This window comes from Mesoplodon bidens (assembly GCF_964165515.1).
Source record: "Mesoplodon bidens genome assembly, chromosome: 17".
Classification (NCBI taxonomy): domain Eukaryota; kingdom Metazoa; phylum Chordata; class Mammalia; order Artiodactyla; family Ziphiidae; genus Mesoplodon; species Mesoplodon bidens.
Genome location: NC_138174.1, coordinates 12,188,667 through 12,207,234, shown reverse-complemented (window position 1 = coordinate 12,207,234; position 18,568 = coordinate 12,188,667). Strand labels below are relative to the sequence as shown.

Below are 18,568 nucleotides of genomic sequence, written 5' to 3'. Positions count from 1 at the left end.
CACATAAGCTTAGGGGCATCGTCCACTCAAATTTAAAAGCAATGAGTCTGTGTCAGTTTCCACAATGTCTTTGTCACTTTTAGCATCAGACTTGCTAAGCTAGACCTTTAGGTCAAGGCAAAACTGATTGCCAGACTGGGGGAAGTGCTCAGAGCTGCCTCAGTTCACCCCTACACCAATGCCTGGGCATGATTTCACCTCTGCTGATATTGTTGGGCAAACTAACTGCTTCACAGATGTTTAGCTAGACACTCTCAGTTCCTGATTAGGTGGAAAAGCAATCAAGAACCAAAATTCGTATCTATTAAAATGTGTACATTTACTTCCAAAAACAGTGCAGAATGATCCCAGCAGAAATGTATCTGCACTTTTCTTCCCATGAAAATCGTAGACAACCACTATATTTTTGCATGCTGTCATGATCTAAATCAGAACACACCGCCACCTGCTCAGGAAACAGGAGGCTTACCCAGAGATCAGAGATGGTGGTTCAGGTAGAGCCTGTGCATATTACATGTTCAAGTAAGGTCAAGAGTCTAGGCAAATCCAGAGTGACAAACACCGTAAGATACCATCACCCCCTCACCCCCACCGACTTTTAGCAATGGGAACAGTAGTAAAGACAAGAGGAAGGATCCCCTACAGGTCCTGGCACTCCATGGATCTCAGTAAAATGTCTAGCAAGGCCGAACAAAGCGGATTACATAGCAGCCGCCACCTGGAGATTTCTCACTTGAGAAAATGAGGACAATATTTGTTGACTCACAGGACAACATGAAATGCTTCTAAAATTTTTAGGTTCTTAGTAGTTTGGAAAGAAAGCACCATTAACAGTCCTCAACCTTCCCTGTCCTCTCATATGTTTGTCTTGGAAAAAGAAAAAAATCCAGTTTGCTAATTCCTAATATTTAAACTTGAAAGCGTTCCCATAAGACACTCTGAAGACTTTTAGACAAGCCCTTGCGCCCCTCCACCCGCCCCAAGGCGGGGAGTGGCAGTTCCTCCTGAGGCCTGAGCTGTGTGACGTCCCGGGGGCACGTGGAATGGAACTTTGGGTGGGCAGCGCTCCAGTGACGGGGTCTCCTTAGGACCTGCAGGGCACCTTGGGGCCGCCCATCCCCATATCCCGGGTACCCCACCCCCGGAAGCACTCCCCCGGCCCCGGTCCGGCCGTGACCCTCGGAGCAGCGGCGGGAGGCAGGGCCACTTTAAGGGCGGGCCGGGGGCGGGCGTCCCGCAGCTTCGGGCACGAAGCCATTGGTGCGCGGCTGGCGGCGGACGCGACGGGCTGGCTGCGAGCTCCTACCGTGGCGAGGCTGCCCCAGGACCCGCACGTGGGCAACGGGCCATGGCGGACTCAATTATCCGCCCGGAGCTCGGCCAAACCTGTGAGCAGGTAGGAGGCGGAGGAGGAGGAAGGGGAGGCAGCTGCGTTTAAAACCGCGCGCGGGCCGGCGCGGCGACCCAGTGGGGCGGCACAGCCACGCCGGGCGCAGGCCAATACGTCTGGGGACGGCCCGGGGGCCGCTGCGGGGCGCGAGCCATTCCCGGCCGCTTCCCCGGGCGTCCCGTCTCGCTCCTGGGGCCCGACGGCGGGCGCCTGCCCACCTCGAGGACGGAGCGGAGGCCCGAGGAGGGAGGGCGACAGGACTGTGTCACAGAGTCACCCCCTCGAGCTCTTGACTCTCGCCAACCCAAACCCGTCTTCCGGTCCCAGACCGTTGGTGGGGCGACGCGGGAGCAAGACGTCGTAGAGTAGATATTCGGGCTGGTGGCCGGATAAAAACGGGAGTGACAACTTTGGTTTCAGCCTGAATATAGGAAAATTGATTTCACACTTTTCAGTTTGAGTGTAGGAAAGTTTATTCAACATATTGAATATGGAAAAGTTGATCTTCAGCTATCTTGTATGCACAGCTCTAAGTGCCTTTTTTCGCTGTGCTCACTGCCGTGGCGTCCAGAGTGTCCTTGTACTGCCCTCTCCGCGCTGACCCTCAAACAGGCAGACGTGTGTAGAGACCGTGCCGTTGGCGGGAAGACGCGTCTGCCCTCTTCACACATTCGCCCACCCTCCCTGGAAGTCAAAAGGCCCCTTGGCCTCTTTTGGACGCACCTTATTTATCATCCCCTCGGCAGACGCACAGAATCATTTTGGTGACTGTTTTCGATAAAAATGAAAGCAGCCCACTAGAAAGGAAGCATAAACAAAACCCCACCGACCCCAGAAAGCAAGGTGACCTGGTGTTGGCTTTCTTCTGAGTATTTCACGTCTTGATAAATGTGAGAGGGAAACCTTTTGCGCTGCTTAAGTTTCGTTACCCCTGAGAATGTTCTGCATACTTAAATCTCCTCCTTAAGAACAAGCGTTCTGAACCGAATCCCTACCACTTCGAGTGGGCCGAGCTTGAGAGGTTTTTTCTTAATTATTTAAAAATGGAGGCACCTATTTAAACTCAGAGGAAAAACAGTATTTTGGGGCTGCAGGATTAGGCAAAGCTGCACAAAATGGAAATCTGAATAAAATATTATCGAGTAGTACATAAATAACTGTGGCTTCCCACCCTTAAGAGTCTGAAGCCCCAACTGAACCTTTTGTTTGGGAGAGCTCACTCAGTTTCTCCAGATAGAGCTGCTTAAATCCCTTGACTCCTGGGGAAACTGGAGGCCAACAATTGCCCCGTGAGGGCATCAGCCCTGCAGCTGCTGCTAGTTGTCAGTGCTGCACCCAGTGATAAGAGTGACATAAATAACAGCTCACTAAAATGTAGGAGTGATTTGCTTTAAGCACTTCAGCACCTGCTGTTACTAATTAAGGGTTTAGCCTGCCACAGATTGCAAATGGAAATTCATTGTTTTAAAAATGGCAGAGACTGGAGTGCCCGGCGTCTTCCCCTGATCTCAGAAATCAGAGTGGATGAAGAGCACTGGTGACAATGATGTCGCATTGTAAAAACTGCCCACACTTAACAGATCTACAACAAGATGTAGTCGTGTTTATCCCTGAGTGCTGGACTTCGATGCTTTTTATTTTCTCTTTAGACTGTTTTGAATTTTCCAACCTTCCACAATGAATATGTATTGCTTTTGTTAAAAGAGGGCAGTAAGCAATTCAAATAGGAAAAAAAATTCCACCAAAGGAGGGCTAGCATTGGTTCAAATCACGATGCTCACAGGTGAAAATCTTAAGAGTACTAAAAGCAGTTTTCCTGAGCCTAATGTACTAGAACGTTTTATTCATTTTCCTTTTATTCTTATCTGTGGATCCTTCTCATCACCTGTGCTCATATTACACCATCAACAAGATATTTTTAATATTTATATTTAATATAAATATTCCAATTGAAGTTGATTAGAAGCTATTCAGTTAATTTGAATTACCTGGGGATAGTGGACCAGGGCCGTGTTCTGAATTGTCTGATTAGGAACATTCCTAGTGTGACGGTTTTGTGGGGCGGGGACGGAAGCCTGGGGCAGGAGAGCACATCAGTTCTTTCCAGAGCTGCTTTATTCCCTGCCCCTCTGTGTCCTGCTGCCAGGCACTGCCAAACCTTTGATTCCGGCACAGAAGGACCGGTGAGTGATACTTGGCTTTCTCATCCCTTTCCGGATCTCTTTCCCCCTCTCCTCAGTTTCTCCCCAGTACCTGGGTTCTGCCCTTCAAAGCTCGCTCTAGACTTCTCTCCACAAGACTGGCTGAGTGATTCTGGAGAATTTGGGAACTGGGCCTCTGAGGGGAATGTGGTCAGAAGCGCTACATGCTATCCAGGAAAGGGCTCAAGTGAGCAACTGATGCCTGTTGTTCAAAACTTACCTTTGCTTCTCAGTTGGCCCTGTGTCCCGAGCCCTGTGGCTCAGGTAATGCAGAGAGCAGTTTGGTTTTAGGGCTGTTTTCACTGCCTGACACAGATACATTTTCCTTTTACTTCTATCTCGCCATCTCCCCTTCCCCATCAGGTTGATTTGATGGGTTTTGTGCTGGGGTTTGGTATTACCTGAGAACACATGGCAATAACTACCACCTACAGGGCATTGTACAAACATTACTCCTTGTAACAGTCTTGTGATGTAAGTATTATTGCCCCCCAGATGAGGATCACATTAGTATCTTACTCAGCGCCGCTAGTTAGTGGCTGGACAGGCGGCAGACGCCGTTCTGCACACCTCGAAAGCCTTTGCCTTCTTCCCACTGCATCAGACTGTTAAAAAAGGATCAGTAATAGCTTTGGTAGAACTGGGCACATCCACTGTTTTCCCTGTGGAAAAGGACTGAAAGCCAGACTTTCTTATCATCGGAAAAAAAAAAAAAAAAGCCTCCTGGAATGTAAGCCCCATGAGGGCAGAGAGCTTGTCTGTTCACCTTGAATTCCCAGCACAGCATCTGCCCTGTTGTAGGGGCTTAATAAATATCTGTGGCAAGACTACATAGACATCAAACGTATTTATGCAGATGCATAAAAGTGGCAGGAGGTTCTAAAGGAAAAAGAAAATAAACTTTTCTAATAGAAAGGTTTACAAGTGATTCATAGCCTGGGATATCCTGGTTTATATGGGTTTTTTTTTTTAGTGTAATTATTAATAGCACCCCCTTTCTCAAGTGTCTCAGTTTGGAAGGTAAATTAAATGGTCACCCCATCTGTAGAAGGAGGTTATTTTCGGACATGCATAGGTTGCTTCAGTTAACCTGGTTAAGTAAAAAACAAAAAGATAATCACTCCCTTTATGACCACTCATTAATGACTGTTTCAATGCTTGGCATTTGCTTCAAAGGCAGTGTAATTGTCTAGAAGAAATCCTGTGCCATAGCAGAGATTCACAAACACTCTTCACTCAAAAGCGTCACAGCAGCTTAGAGTCCCCCCTTTCTCCAAGTGCCACTGGGAATGAGGAATGTTTATAAAATGAAAAGGAAACACTCTAGAAGGTTCCTGATACTCTCTAATGCAGAAATTCCAAATTTCAAAGGTCATTTGAAAGTGTTATGCTGTCTTCTTAGAATGTAGAAGGACATGAGGCTGGTGACATGGATTGATGTTAGGCTATGAAAGGCCACGCTAAGGAGTTTGAATTTTTGTTCTGTTTAAAATAGGGTTGGGTGGGTGAGTGGGATTGGCAGGCAACGATGAATTGAGTACACCTATCAACGTTCCAGCCACCCCAGTCTCCCTGGCAGGAGATACTTAACAGTATGTCCATACCTTCAGCAAGTAAATATCATTGAAAGGAAAAAAAAAAGTGAGGGGCATTCTAAATTAAAAGTCCCAGGAGGGGGCTTCCCTGGTGACGCAGTGGTTGGGAGTCCGCCTGCCGATGCAGGGGACACGGGTTCGTGCCCTGGTCCGGGAGGATCCCACATGCCGCGGAGCGGCTGGGCCTGTGAACCATGGCTGTGGAGCCTGTGCGTCCGGAGCCTGTGCTCCGCAGCGGGAGAGGCCACAACAGTGAGAGACCCGTGTACCGCAAAAAAAAAAAAAAAAAAAAGTCCCAGGAGGGCTTCCCTGGTGGCGCAGTGGTTGAGAGTCCGCCTGCTGATATAGGGGACATGGGTTCGTGCCCCGGTCTGGGAAGATCCCATATGCCGCAGAGCGGCTGGGCCCGTGAGCCATGGCCGCTGAGCCTGCGCGTCCGGAGCCTATGCTCCGCAACGGGAGAGGCCACAGCAGTGAGAGGCCCGCATACCGCAAAAAAAAAAAAAAAAAAAAGTCCCAGGAGACATAGCAACCATGTGCAACTCATAGTCCTTAATGGGATCTTGGTTTGAGCAAAATAGCTCTCTCTGAACATTAAAAAAAAAAAAAAAAAAATCCACAGGAAAGCTTGAAATTTAGAAAGCAGATGGGATCAAATTGCTACCAAAACAAAAGTGGAAAAAGAAAAACAAAACACAGCATAAAAGACATAGAGAAGAAATGCCCCAGTAAAACAATTCTAGTGATAGTGCAGGCAGAATGTTAGCAGAAGCAAAGATGAAATGGGCCTGAGGGTGCTTCCCTGGTAAAGGATTAGCTGTGGGCAGAACCCCTGGGCCGGCTGGGGCCCTGGATTTCTTCACCCCTGGGCTGTACCCCTTCACTCCTGCTACAGCCAGAGCAACGGGACTTTTAACCAGAGAATCAAACCCAGGCACTGCTCCTTCTAAAGAAAATGAACTCTACGTGGGACACGGGCTCCTGGTATTGGTCGTTTCCAGACCTCTACAACTGACAAGGGTGAAAGGAAAGGCAGCTCTGCCCAGGAGAGAAATAAGCCAAAGTCGTTGGTTTTCAGAGTAAAGCCTGCCTATATTTTGACAAATAGCTGGTCCCAGCCACTTTGCTCTCCAGCCTTTCTTCCATCATCCCTACCATTCACACCAAACCCACAGTTTAGAAGAAACAGTGACTGGGGAAGCAGACCACCCCAGCTGCAGGGGAAACTGCTCATACATGTCAGCTGAGTCCTTGAGTCATATTTACGTTTGGATAACCAAGGATCACCAGACAACTATTCCAGAGGCAGATTATAAAGGGGATAGAAAAAACTTAAAATTTCTAATTTGTATGTTCACAGGGGATATCATGTCCTAAAAATAGCAGGTTATGATAAATTATCAAAAGAGAGAAAAAAGTCTTAGAAATGAGCAATTCATGTTAAATTAACTGAAATTGTAAAAGTCTTTAGAAGGACTAAAGCCTGAGCTGGTGATATGAACAATAAACTTAAGAAAGTCTTGCAGAAGTTGAGACTTGAAGGATCAATTTAGGATGTCCAGCATCTAATAGAAGGTTTCCAAGGATAGACAAAGGCAACGGAGGAGGAAATAATCAAAGAAATAATAGAAGGAAATTTCCAGAGCCAAAGATCCACTGAATGCCAAGTGGGCTGAGGGTGAGTAAGGTCCGTCCCCAGACACATCCTAGGAAATGATCAGAATCCACAGCATAAGAGAAAAGCACTGAAAGAAAAACAAGGCAGCTTTTTCTTTTCATCACCAACTCTGGTTGTGAGAAGAAAATGTCCCAGTATCTTCAAAGGTCAGAGACAAACAGATTTTGACTTGTAGGAGTATTTTGACTATAAAGCTAGCACTGAATTGTGAGCCCTAATGCCACTTAAAGAACATAAATAAGGAGTTTAACTCCCAAAGTATTGTAGGAGCAGCAGGAGGGAAAAAGGACAATCTGATCAGCCTAACAGGAAGCATGGGAAAAAAAAATTACAGTAAGTGGGAAACTTGAAATAACAAATGAAGGGAATAAGACCATTTCATGTTAAGTTATGAATGTTTCACAATTAATTACATTACATTGATTACCTTAGTTAACGTTCATTAGCTAGTGTCATTAATGTAAGTAATTACTTATTTAAAACTTATTAATTACTTAAAAACTGAAATCTCAGATTGGAAAAAACCTAAAAAAGTCAAATATATTTTATTTTAAAAATTCATACAAAATCAAAATGATACAGAAAACCTCAAAATAAAGGTATAAAAAACTAAGTGCTGTATATCACAAAAAAATAAAATTTCAGGTGAAAAGCATTAAAAAGGACAAAGATATATTTTATATATAGTTTTTTCTCTATAATTATATGATATTTATATGTTAATACATACTACATAAACATTGTAGATCATTATATAGTATAAAGTATTATTATATATTTATATGAATATATAAAATTGTTATGAACCTTTATGTACCTAATGCATAGTTTATTTATAGAGTCTATAGTTAGAGAAATTGATAAATTGACAAACCGTAATTAGCAAGGGCAGGTTTTATACATCTACCTCATAAACTGAAAGACCAAGTAGAACTAAAATAAGAAAGCAACGAGCAAGTTCAGTCTGAAAGCTATGTAGAGGCTGCATGCCTAACAGAAAATACACATTGTTTTCAAGTATCCATGGAACATTAAAAATTGTGTATTAAGTCACAGAGAAAATATCAACCAATTCTAAAAAGTAGAAGTCATATAGTGTGCATCCACTGTTGACAATGCACTGAAATAAGAAATGAGTCAGTAGCCAAATAAATTTTTAAAAACCAAAACACTATCCACTTGAAAATTAACATCTTTATATAGGAGTTTAAGATAACTCTTAGGTTAAAATGGGAATATAAACTGAAATTATATAAACTAGCAATGAATGAACATGACCACAATATATCAGAATTTGTAGGGTACAACAAAGTGCCACTTGAATGACGGCGTCATTCAATAGAACTTTCTGCAATGATGAAACTATTCTATAACTATGCTGAAATGGTAGTCACTTGCCATATGTGGATACTGAGCACTTGAAATGTGGCTAGTGTAACTGAACTGATTTCACACTTTAATTGTAATTAACATAAAATAACCACATATTGAACCACATAGTTCTAGTCTCTAATAAAGCATTACCAGAAAAAGAAGATAGAAAAAATTTAATTATATATTAATCTCTAGTTGGAGCTTCCCTGGTGGTGCAGTGGTTAAGGATCTGTCTGCCAATGCAGGGGACACAGGTTCGAGCCCTGGTCCGGGAAGATCCCACATGCCACGGAGCAACTAAGCCCATGTGCCACAACTACTGAGCTTGCGCTCTAGAGCCTGCAGGCCACACTACTGAAGCCCACGTGCCTAGAGCCCGTGCTCCGCAACAAGAGAAGCCGCCGCAATGAGAAGCCCGTGCACGGCAACAAAGAGTAGACCCCGCTCACTGCAACTAGAGAAGGCCCCCCGCACGGAGCAACAAAGACCCAATGCAGCTAAAAATAAATAAATAATATAAATAAATATAATTTCTAGTTGGAAAGCAAGCAAGATGAACTCAACGCAAGTAATAAATGTTGTATAAATTTAAAAATTAATACATTTGAAAAGAAATGAAATGGATTTTTAAAAATATATGTGAATAAAATTCACTTAAGAAAGGCAGAACACTTATTTTACTAGTAAGCATTAAGGAACTGTAGAAGGTAGTCTAAAACCTACCTTTATAAATGACTTCAGGCTCAGATTTCACAGACAAGTTTTACCTAAACTTCAAGAAGCCAATAATTTATATGTTTTATAAAATATTCAAGACTGTAGAATAATTTTGAAGCTTTCTATTGCTTCAAGGCTGGCATGACCTTGACGCCTAAACCAGATAAGTCAGTACAATAAAACAAAATTTTATCCAGTTTTACTTATGAACATAGATGCAAAAATCTAAAATAATATGAATGAACTGAATCTATTTGCAATAAGTATGGGTTTATCCCAGTAATGCAATGATGGCTTGACATTAGGAAATCTATTAATGTAATTCACTACCTAACGGATGAAAGGAGAAAAAAAAATGTGATCATGTTGATACAGAAAAAGCATTTGGTAAATTTTAACACCCATTTCTGATTTAAAATTCTTAGCCTCCAAATAGAAAGAAACTTCTTTAACTTGATAAAGGGTATTGAACTTCATTATCATGTAGTAGTAAAAACATTTGAAATATTCCCACTAAAGTCAGGAACAAGGCAAGAATGCCCACTTCACTCCTGCTGTTTACCATTGTTTTGAATGTCCTAGCCAGTGCTTTAAGGTTAATAAGTAAAAGGCATAAATAAATTCTGGAGACAGGGACAAAAATGTCATTTTTGAAAACCATATGATTACCTATCTAGGAAACTCAGAAGAATCAACTAAAAAGTACTGGAACTAAATGGAGAGTACCAAAAAGTACTTTCAGCAAATTCCTTATACAGAAATCAGTACATTTTCTCTATGTCAGCTATAATCAATCAGAAAATGTAGTGAGAAACTATATCCCCTTCACAATGACTCTGAAATCTTGAAAAATCTAGGAATCAATGTGTGAAGACACTTGCAAAATCTATGTGCAAGTAACTATAAAACTGAAGGAGAAGGCTTCCCTGGTGGCGCAGTGGTTGAGGGTCCGCCTGCTGATGCAGGGGGCGCGGGTTCGTGCCCCAGTCCGGGAGGATCCCACATGCCGCTGAGCGGCTGGGCCCATGAGCCATGGCCGCTGGGCCTGGTCGTCCGGAGCCTGTGCTCCGCAACGGGAGAGGCCACAGCAGTGAGAGGCCCGCGTACCACACACACACACACAAAAAACAACTGAAGGAGATAAGATCTGATTTCTCTGAGTCATACTTCCTAAATAGGGAGACGTAATACATAATGATATTCCCTAATTTTTAAAATAAATGCAACTGTAATCAAAATTTTAACAGGGTTCCTTATGGAACCTGACAAGCTGTTGATAAAATTCTGTGGGAAGAGACATTGTGGGAAAATATCTAAGAACCAAACTGAAAAATAACAAGGAGGGAACCATATGCTCTAGCAAATATAAAACATAAAGAGCTAGCAATTAGACTGTGTGCTGTTAACCACGAATAGACAAATAAATCAATGGATCAGAATGAAGCTCCCCAAAACTTATATACATACATACATATATACATATATATGACATTTGAAACTACTAAGAGAAGTTTGGCATATTCAGTAATGCTGTTCTTTGTCATTTTAAGTGGATTGTGTTTAATATCTGTACAGAATAAAACATGGAGAAATAAAAGATGAAGATAGAAATTATATTTTTTCTAATCGAACGTGCTTGAAAATATCCCCAAAATGGAAATAAAGAGCCTCTTCGGTTCCTAATGTTCAGATTTGAATAGCATGTATATTCCATTCAAAGAAAGGACTTGATTTGAGTATTTCTTAAGTTCAGGGAATTTAAATCTTTCTCTGTTCTCCGGAATGTGTTTCATCAAAATAAATCATGTGGGAGAGTCACCAGCTTGGTTCTCTCATTAGTAAACAGGTTTTCCAGCAGGATGGGCGATTGGGAAACTGGGCCTGTAGAAAGAATCCTATCTATCGTTAATAGGATGAGAAAGAAACTTGTAGGAAAACCACAGTAGAATAGTATTTGTAGGCAAAACTTTAAAAAATAGTATGACTTTCAGATCCATTCACTACCCTAGGTTCTAAGGACATGAAATGAATAGTTCCTGCCCTTGAGGTATGCTTATAGTTGACCATTCAGTATAGCTGAGTAGTCAGACATTGGCTAGTTGTAGCCTTTATTTATCTTCTCATACATGACGGCATGTTCTCTATGCCCAGACATTAATTGTGTGATGCTTCTGCTTTTTTCCTTCTCTTTCAGGCAAAAATAGACCTCTTATTAGTTGGCGATGTCACTGTTCAGTACCTGGATGATATTGTACAGAAATTCTTTTCAAATTTAGCAAAAGTCACCGTCACCATTAGTGATGTGAAGAAGGCAGCAGCACTTGTGGATTATTGCATGTTCAACATGGTTTTCCTGAAGTTCACTTCTTTACCAACTGCCGAGGAGCTGGAAGCTGTCAGATTAATTAGGTAAACTCCAAAATCTTGACTCTATTATCTTTAGAATAGTTTTTTTCTTTTTAAGATTTTTTTTGATGTGGATCATTTTTAAGTCTTTGTTACAATATTGCTTCTGTTTTCTGTTTTGGTTTTTTGGCCGTGAGGCATAGGGGACCCTAGCTCCCCAACCAGGGCCTGCACCTGCACCCTCTTCATTGGAGGGCGAAGTCTTAACCACTGGACCGCCAGGGAAGTCCCTGGAGTAGTTTTTATTAAAACCTGCTTCTATAAAAATTCTGAAAAGGTGATACAATTCTACTTTAATTTGTAAGATGAGGGATATTTTCAAGGGCAGAATCTCTATAAATGTTTTTGTTCTTAACTGCCAGTTTGACCTACTATGATAAGAATTAACATTTTAAATTAAAAGTAATAGGTGTGGGTGAGGTATAAGAATTAATTGGTCATAGACATTTATTTGGGGTATAATGCCTCCCTTAATTCAGTAGGTACTCCTTTTTAATAACTATGTCATTAACATGGCATATTGTTTCAGAGTTCATTAATTCTTATAGTAGACACTAGAGCAGGTGAGCACTTGTATCTCTGGGTCCTGATAGCTCTGGGCTGAAGGTGTCTCTTTCAAGGGATGTCCTCATGTGAAAGAGCCACGAAGCTCTCTGGATCCGCTGAGTCCAGGTCAATACCACGTCCATTATCCTTTTCTTTTCTTTTTTTTTTTAATTTAATTAAATTAATTTATTTATTTTTGGCTGCATTGGGTCTTCATTGCCACGCACAGGCTTTCTGTAATTGCAGTGAGCAGGGGCTTCTCTTGTTGCAGAGCACGGGCTCTAGGCGCATAGGCTTCAGTGGTTGTGGCTCACGGGCTCAGCAGTTGTGGCTCACGGGCTGTAGTGCGCAGACTCAGTAGTTGTGGCACACGGGCTTAGTTGCTCCGTGGCATGTGGGATCTTCCCAGACTAGGGCTCGAACCCATGTCCCCTGCATTGGCAGGCGGATTCTTAACCACTGCACCACCAGGGAAGCCCACATGCATTATTCTTGTTTCACCTGGTAGTTCCATAGAAGTTATGCTGCTGTTTGACCCACTCAACTCTGGAGATCTGGAGTCTAGAGGTGAAAGATTTTGGGTCTTCCGTGCCTGTTTACATAGGATTTTGAGCCATTTAGGATGTTTTTAAACAGGGTTAGCTGAGATTGAATGTGTTTCCCTTCTGTGAGACTTGATGAAGTGTAATTGTAGATACTATTGGAATACATAAGGACTTCTCATAATTAGAGGAGAGGACTTTCTAGACCAAAGGAGAAAGTTCAGAGAAATATTGTGATTCCAGAATAAAAAGGACCAAGCATATTATGTTAGGGGAAAAGACAGGTGGGACTGGGAAGAAGCCAGAGACACTGGGTTACTTGTTAAAGACAGACAGAAAGACACTGCTCCTGGGGTTTCTTAGAACGGTTGGTCTTCTGCATTTCTTTGGCCTTCTACTGGGAATATGAGCTCTAGACAAACCAGGCAAATTACCTCAAAGAGGATTTCACTTCCAAACATGTTGTTGTGAACGATCTTCCTTCTGAAGATACGCCTATTTTATTAATACACCTTTTAAAAAAATCTATTGATAGAGTACCTCTGATTGGAGGCCTATAGTAATATCTCATTTGTATAGTATTAATATTTTTAAAAAATTTACAACACCTTTATGAGGGAGGTAAGGCAGGGCTTCATCATTCCTACTTGGCAGATTAGAAACCTGAGGCTGAAGTGACTTGCCTGAGACCACATGGCTTGTTTTCACAAAAGTCAGACAGGAACTCTTCACTCTTCCCTTCATGTTCTTTCTAAAAGTCTGTAATTATTTGGCTTCTGTATTGAAGCCCCTTTTACAATTCGGACATGCCATAAATGCCACACTTACTTTAACCTAAGCGTATCATTTTGGAGGAGCAGTGGACAAGCTGCTGTGGCTGACCTCTCTCCATTCTAGCCGCAGGAGTCCAGCTGTGCCTCCCCAGATGTGGTAAAGGCTTTGTGTTTGCTCATGATTGAGACTACATTTTGAACAGGATAAGATTAAAGTTCTGTTTAAGAACAAGCTTAATGTCTAGTCACAGTTGTTAGCAGCTGGGAGGGTAGAGGAGAGAACCTCTGTCTGATACTCCCCTCTGTGGATTCTCCCCACGGCTGCTTTCTTTGTCTGAATAACATAGCTTAAGATGCGTTAGCAGAGAGAAGAAGGTAGATGAAGGAAATAAATGTACAGACAGGCATATGGTAATTCTGTTGTTTTGCTGTAAAAGCATTTCTTTGAAAAGAAAAAGAGAATAATTTGTGGAATACACCTGGTTTTCTTTTTTGGTCTCATTATGCTAGTCCCAATATCCGGTATACGTCTTGACTAATAGCAGGTATTCAGTGCTTTGCTCTAGGTGTGGGTGGGCAACCATGCTGTTCTAGGGCAGACCATGAGTTCTAGCTTTTGCGTTCCTCTCTGAAAAAGGGACAGAGCTTTCTTTGTGGAAGCTTTGCCTTTCCTGATACTGGACTTAGAGCCTAGAAGTGTCTCTGAAATTCCCTTTCTTGCCCTCAGAATTGTTATGAGTTGATGACTTATGAATTATTTAAACCCCTATGGAGCATATTTATATTTTGAGGCTATAGTTTTTCTTAGGATAATGAGTCTCATGAACATCTTGCCCTATTTATAAGGCATTTAAACCTTTATCTTTCCTACAGCACTCTATCTTTTGAGTTTTGGCTAATATTTAATGACTAAGCCAATATGAAGAGTTTTGGCTTAGCTTTTTAATGCTGTATTTTAGATTTTTTTCCCCCTTAGAGCTTTGTTGTTGTTTTGTTATATCTCAGAATCTGGATAGGTTCAGGAAAATATACAAGCATTTACCTTAATCCTCTCTGGGCCCTTTTTATGCCCTGCCAGTGAGTGAAGAACTCACTATAGAATAAGAGTGGTCCACGTTGATTTTCAGTATCAGAGCACATGATCACAAATCTATATGTATATCTGTAAGACATACGGATTTTTACTGAAACTAAGAATGAAGTATAGTGTGTCAGCTATCATACTAAGCTTCTTTTAGGATAAAATGCAAGCAGGCTCCTTAAAAAGATTTTAAGATTTGTTCTTATAGAAGAACTGTGGTTTTAGCCTGGAGCTAATCATTAATCACTTTTAATCATTTGTAAAAATAATGGTACTTTATAGCCTGACATCCTCAAGAATTAACGGCACATCTCACTTATAGGTTGACATTCCTGGTAGTACTCCCTAATTTGATTTCATTTCATGAACACATTTTTATTGAGCCAGATGAACTCAGACACCACCCAGTGGTAAAATATTTTAAGATGGTCTCAGGATTCATGTGCTTGGTTCCAGAATTTCAGGAGTATTTGACCCTTCTTTCGGGCCAGTTCTCAAAACTGAACCACATTCAAAGTGTAGATACTTGGTAATTCAGATGCATCCTGGCACTACCTTACAAAGGCCAGTACAGAACATTAGCGTATGTTTCAAACTCATCCACAGTGTATGGATCCTGTTTGCCATTGCGATTTTCTGGTCCATGAACTGTCTCTGCAGTTCCTCAAACCCTGTGATTCTCGTGAGCTCAGAGCAGTGCAGTGATAGGAAAGGAACGCAGAACGTGGTTCCATCTGCTCAGTCGGCAAATCAAGTTTGAATCTGACTTTATTTTTTCCCACGTAGATTCGGTTGTCTGATCAGTTAACTTATTACGTCACCAAGAAAACCCAATCTTGTGAGCCGCAAGGGTCTAACAAGTTGTCCTGCTGTGTCCCCAAATCCAGAACATCCTTGACTTGACAGTGCTACTCAGTAAAGCTGATCAGCCAGTTTGCATGACCTGAATACTTGACATAAACACTGTAACAACAGAACATCTAAGTAGTTTTACTAAGAACATTATTCTATAAATAGGAACCGAGGAATAGTCTAGATGTTTATTGTTTCTAGCATCATGTCATGTGGTGAACCTGACTTAGAAGGGTCACAGCAGAAACTCTCCTGACAAAAAGCATAGGGGGGATGGGGGACACCAACCTTCACTATTGACCAGAATCAACTCAGAACTTCACTGCATTTTATCACAGGTGCCCTGTTAGTAGCAAGTGAACTTGGTGTTTTCATATTTACAGTAAAACTCTTAATTTTCTCACAGAAAATGGTTGTTTTAATTCATTAAGTAATTAATAAAGGATATTATTTGTTACAAGTCCCAAATAGACCACACCAAGTTAATCTGGCTGCTTTGGGCCCACAGGTTGCACAATGGATAACCGTACTCAAGAAGGATGCAACCCAAAAATGACACTGGCTTTTGTCCTTTGACGTCCCTGTGGCTATAAAGGAAGTGCCTTTAGAGATTTCCCCCGGCTTCATAGGGACTTATAAGAATATTTTTGTCCTCCTATTAGATGACAGATCTCAGCGGCCAGCCAGATCTTTCCTGAGGTTCTTTGATCATCAGAGTGTACAATTCAGTTTAAAACACTTTTATATGATTTTTTTTCCCAGCTACCGGACTTAGGGATGGGGACAAGGCTGGGAATGGCCACTGCTGCAGTTTGAGCTTATGGCAGCCTCCAGTTCCAGAGAGTACTGGGCATAGGCTAGGAGTGGACACTAGAACATCAATATCCAATCTTGTATGTGGAGTGTAGTCTCAGGATCCATCATGTCATGTCATGTCATTTATTTATTTATTTTTAAACATCTTTATTGGAGTATAATTGCTTTACAATGGTGTGTTAGTTTCTGCTTTATAACAAAGTGAATCAGTTATACATATACATATCCCCATATCTCTTCCCTCTTGCGTCTCCCTCCCTCCCACCCTCCCTATCCCACACCCCCAGATGGTCACAAAGCACCGAGCTGATCTCCCTGTGCTATGCCGCTGCTTCCCGCTAGCTATCTACCTTACGTTTGGTAGTGTATATATGTCCACCATCATGTCATTTAAACAGTGTATGCCGTGAAACAGGAGGATAAATAAATTGCCCCCCAGCAAACTGCAGATTTTTAAAACTCTGGAGACCTCAATTGAGAAGGTGCTTCTAAGGCCTCAGAACCTGCAATTTAGTTTTGGTATATGAAAGAAGTGGTATTAGTTGGGGTGGAGAAAGGAGATTTTTGTTGTGTTTTGGTGTTGCTTAGTTTTAAGGAACATTCATTCATTGGAAAGAGGACCTTTTTTGGTCATCCTGGAAACTGGAAACTCTGTTAGCTTATTAATTTGTACAGAAGGTGAATGAGAAGCTGAGCTCTGGACCAGAGTGTTGGATTCTGGGAACTCTATTGATTGCTGGGGTTCCTGCACAATTAGGGCTTCACTGACAGAGGAAGTGTTTGGGTTGGTAATCGATTCTGTGCTAATGACAAAAGTCCAGGAATTCCAACTCTGTCTGATGTGAAGCTTGAAATTTGAAAGTCATCGGGGTATAAAAATCTATATATCCAAATCTAACCTATTTTCCTGTCAGTAAGATCAATTAAAAAAAAATAGACACAGGATTATTTCCAAAAGCAAAGAATCTGTTTTTTTTAAAACATTCTCTAATTCTAGAATATTTTAACTTACGATAACTTGTTGTTTTTGTGAATCCACAAAGTATTTTTTATTTCAAAAGCTGGACTGAACTACCCAATATGTTTCTATCTGTTCAGTCTGTTTGTCCCTCCCACCTCATCCCATTATTCATACCCCTGTTATACCCCACGCTTTTTCATCCTTTACAAAATAGATGGGAAAGGTTCACACTGTGGACACTGTGGCACACAGGCGGCATTCTCTCCTCCGCACTTGCACGGTCCACACCCCACCGTGTGCTAAGGGGCCTTCCTTACTGCCACTTCAGTCTGCCTGTCGGATCCCATCCCGCCTCCTGCTCGTGCCTGTTTTGACGGCAGTGTTTCTGCCTGAGCTTCTCATTTCCTCATAGAGACCGTGTTCTTTCCTCTCTTCTCTTCTAGCCCAAATTCTCTTTCAGAATTCATAGAACACAAGCCTGAAGAGAGCTCAGTTGGGTGATTGTCCCATTTTAGCAATATCCTATTGATACTTGTTTGACATAATTAACTTAGGAAATATTCTGAGTTATATATATATATTTTTAAATAAATAAATTTATTTATTTGTTTGTTTGTTTATTTATTTATGGCTCCATTGGGTCTTCATTGCTGCGCACGGGCTTTCTCTAGTTGCGGCCAGCGGGGGCTACTCTTCGTTGCAGTGCGCGGGCTTCTCATTGCAGAGGCTTCTCATGATGCAGAGCACGGGCTCTAGGCGTGAGGGCTTAAGTAGTTGTGGTACATGGGCTCAGTAGTCGTGGCTCGCGGGCTCTAGAGCGCAGGCTCAGTAGTTGTGACACACGGTCTTGGTTGCTCCGCGGCATGTGGGATCTTCCCAGACCAGGGCTCGAACCCGTGTCCCCTTCATTGGCGGGTGGATTCTTAACCACTGTGCCACCAGGGAAGCCCGGGTCATTTGTTTTATAAAATTTCCCACATTCTGATTTCATCCCCATAGCATTTAAAAAAAATATTTATCTTTTCCTTAAATTTCTTGAAACTGGTGGTTAGATCAAGAATCTGGATAAGATTTTGGCTCATTTAAAGCAAGAACAAAAGTGGTCCGTCTTACATTCTACGTAATACCTGAGCAGTATTCTCAAAACTGTCAAGATCATCAGAAACAAAGTCAGCAAAAGTGTCACAATGTAGAGTAGCCTAAGGGAGATATAATGACTGAATGTAATGTAGGATCCTGGATTGGATCCTGGCATAGAAAAATAAAGTACATTAAGAAAAACTAAGGAAATCAGAATAAAGAATGAACTTAAATTAATAATAATGTATCAATATTGGCTCATTAATTTGGAATATTTGGAAGTATTCCAAACTAATGTAAGATGTTAGCAGTACGGGAAATTGTGTTTGGGATATATGGGAACTCTACTATGTTCATATTTTTCCTGTAGATACAAAATTATTCTAAAGTTAAAGTTTATTTTTAAAAAATCACTTATTCTCTCACTTACCCCTTCCCCAGTTGTGGAGAGCCAGGCATTTGTGGTTGCCATAGAAATGAACCATAAAAAGACTGTTCTTATTAACAGACTGCACTCCTGCTCAGAGAAGCCAGGGGTATGTTTGACTGAAGACTC

General features: G+C 41.8%; 1 protein-coding gene across 2 annotated transcripts in view; it reads left to right on the top strand.

The window, feature by feature from the left end:
* LOC308605065 (spermatogenesis- and oogenesis-specific basic helix-loop-helix-containing protein 2-like) overlaps positions 1-18,568 on the top strand; it is a gene marked incomplete at its 5' end in the record, with an annotated part of 77,722 nt that overhangs the window by 35,438 nt on the left and 23,716 nt on the right. The window contains 2 exons of one of the 2 annotated variants that reach the window (XM_081214728.1): positions 1,349-1,396; positions 11,150-11,364. In XM_081214728.1, the coding sequence (XP_081070854.1) occupies positions 1,349-1,396; positions 11,150-11,364 (263 nt within the window). Of the gene's footprint in view, positions 1-1,348; positions 1,397-11,149; positions 11,365-18,568 lie in introns of those variants that run through there. The other variant, XM_081214729.1, reaches the window with a different exon arrangement.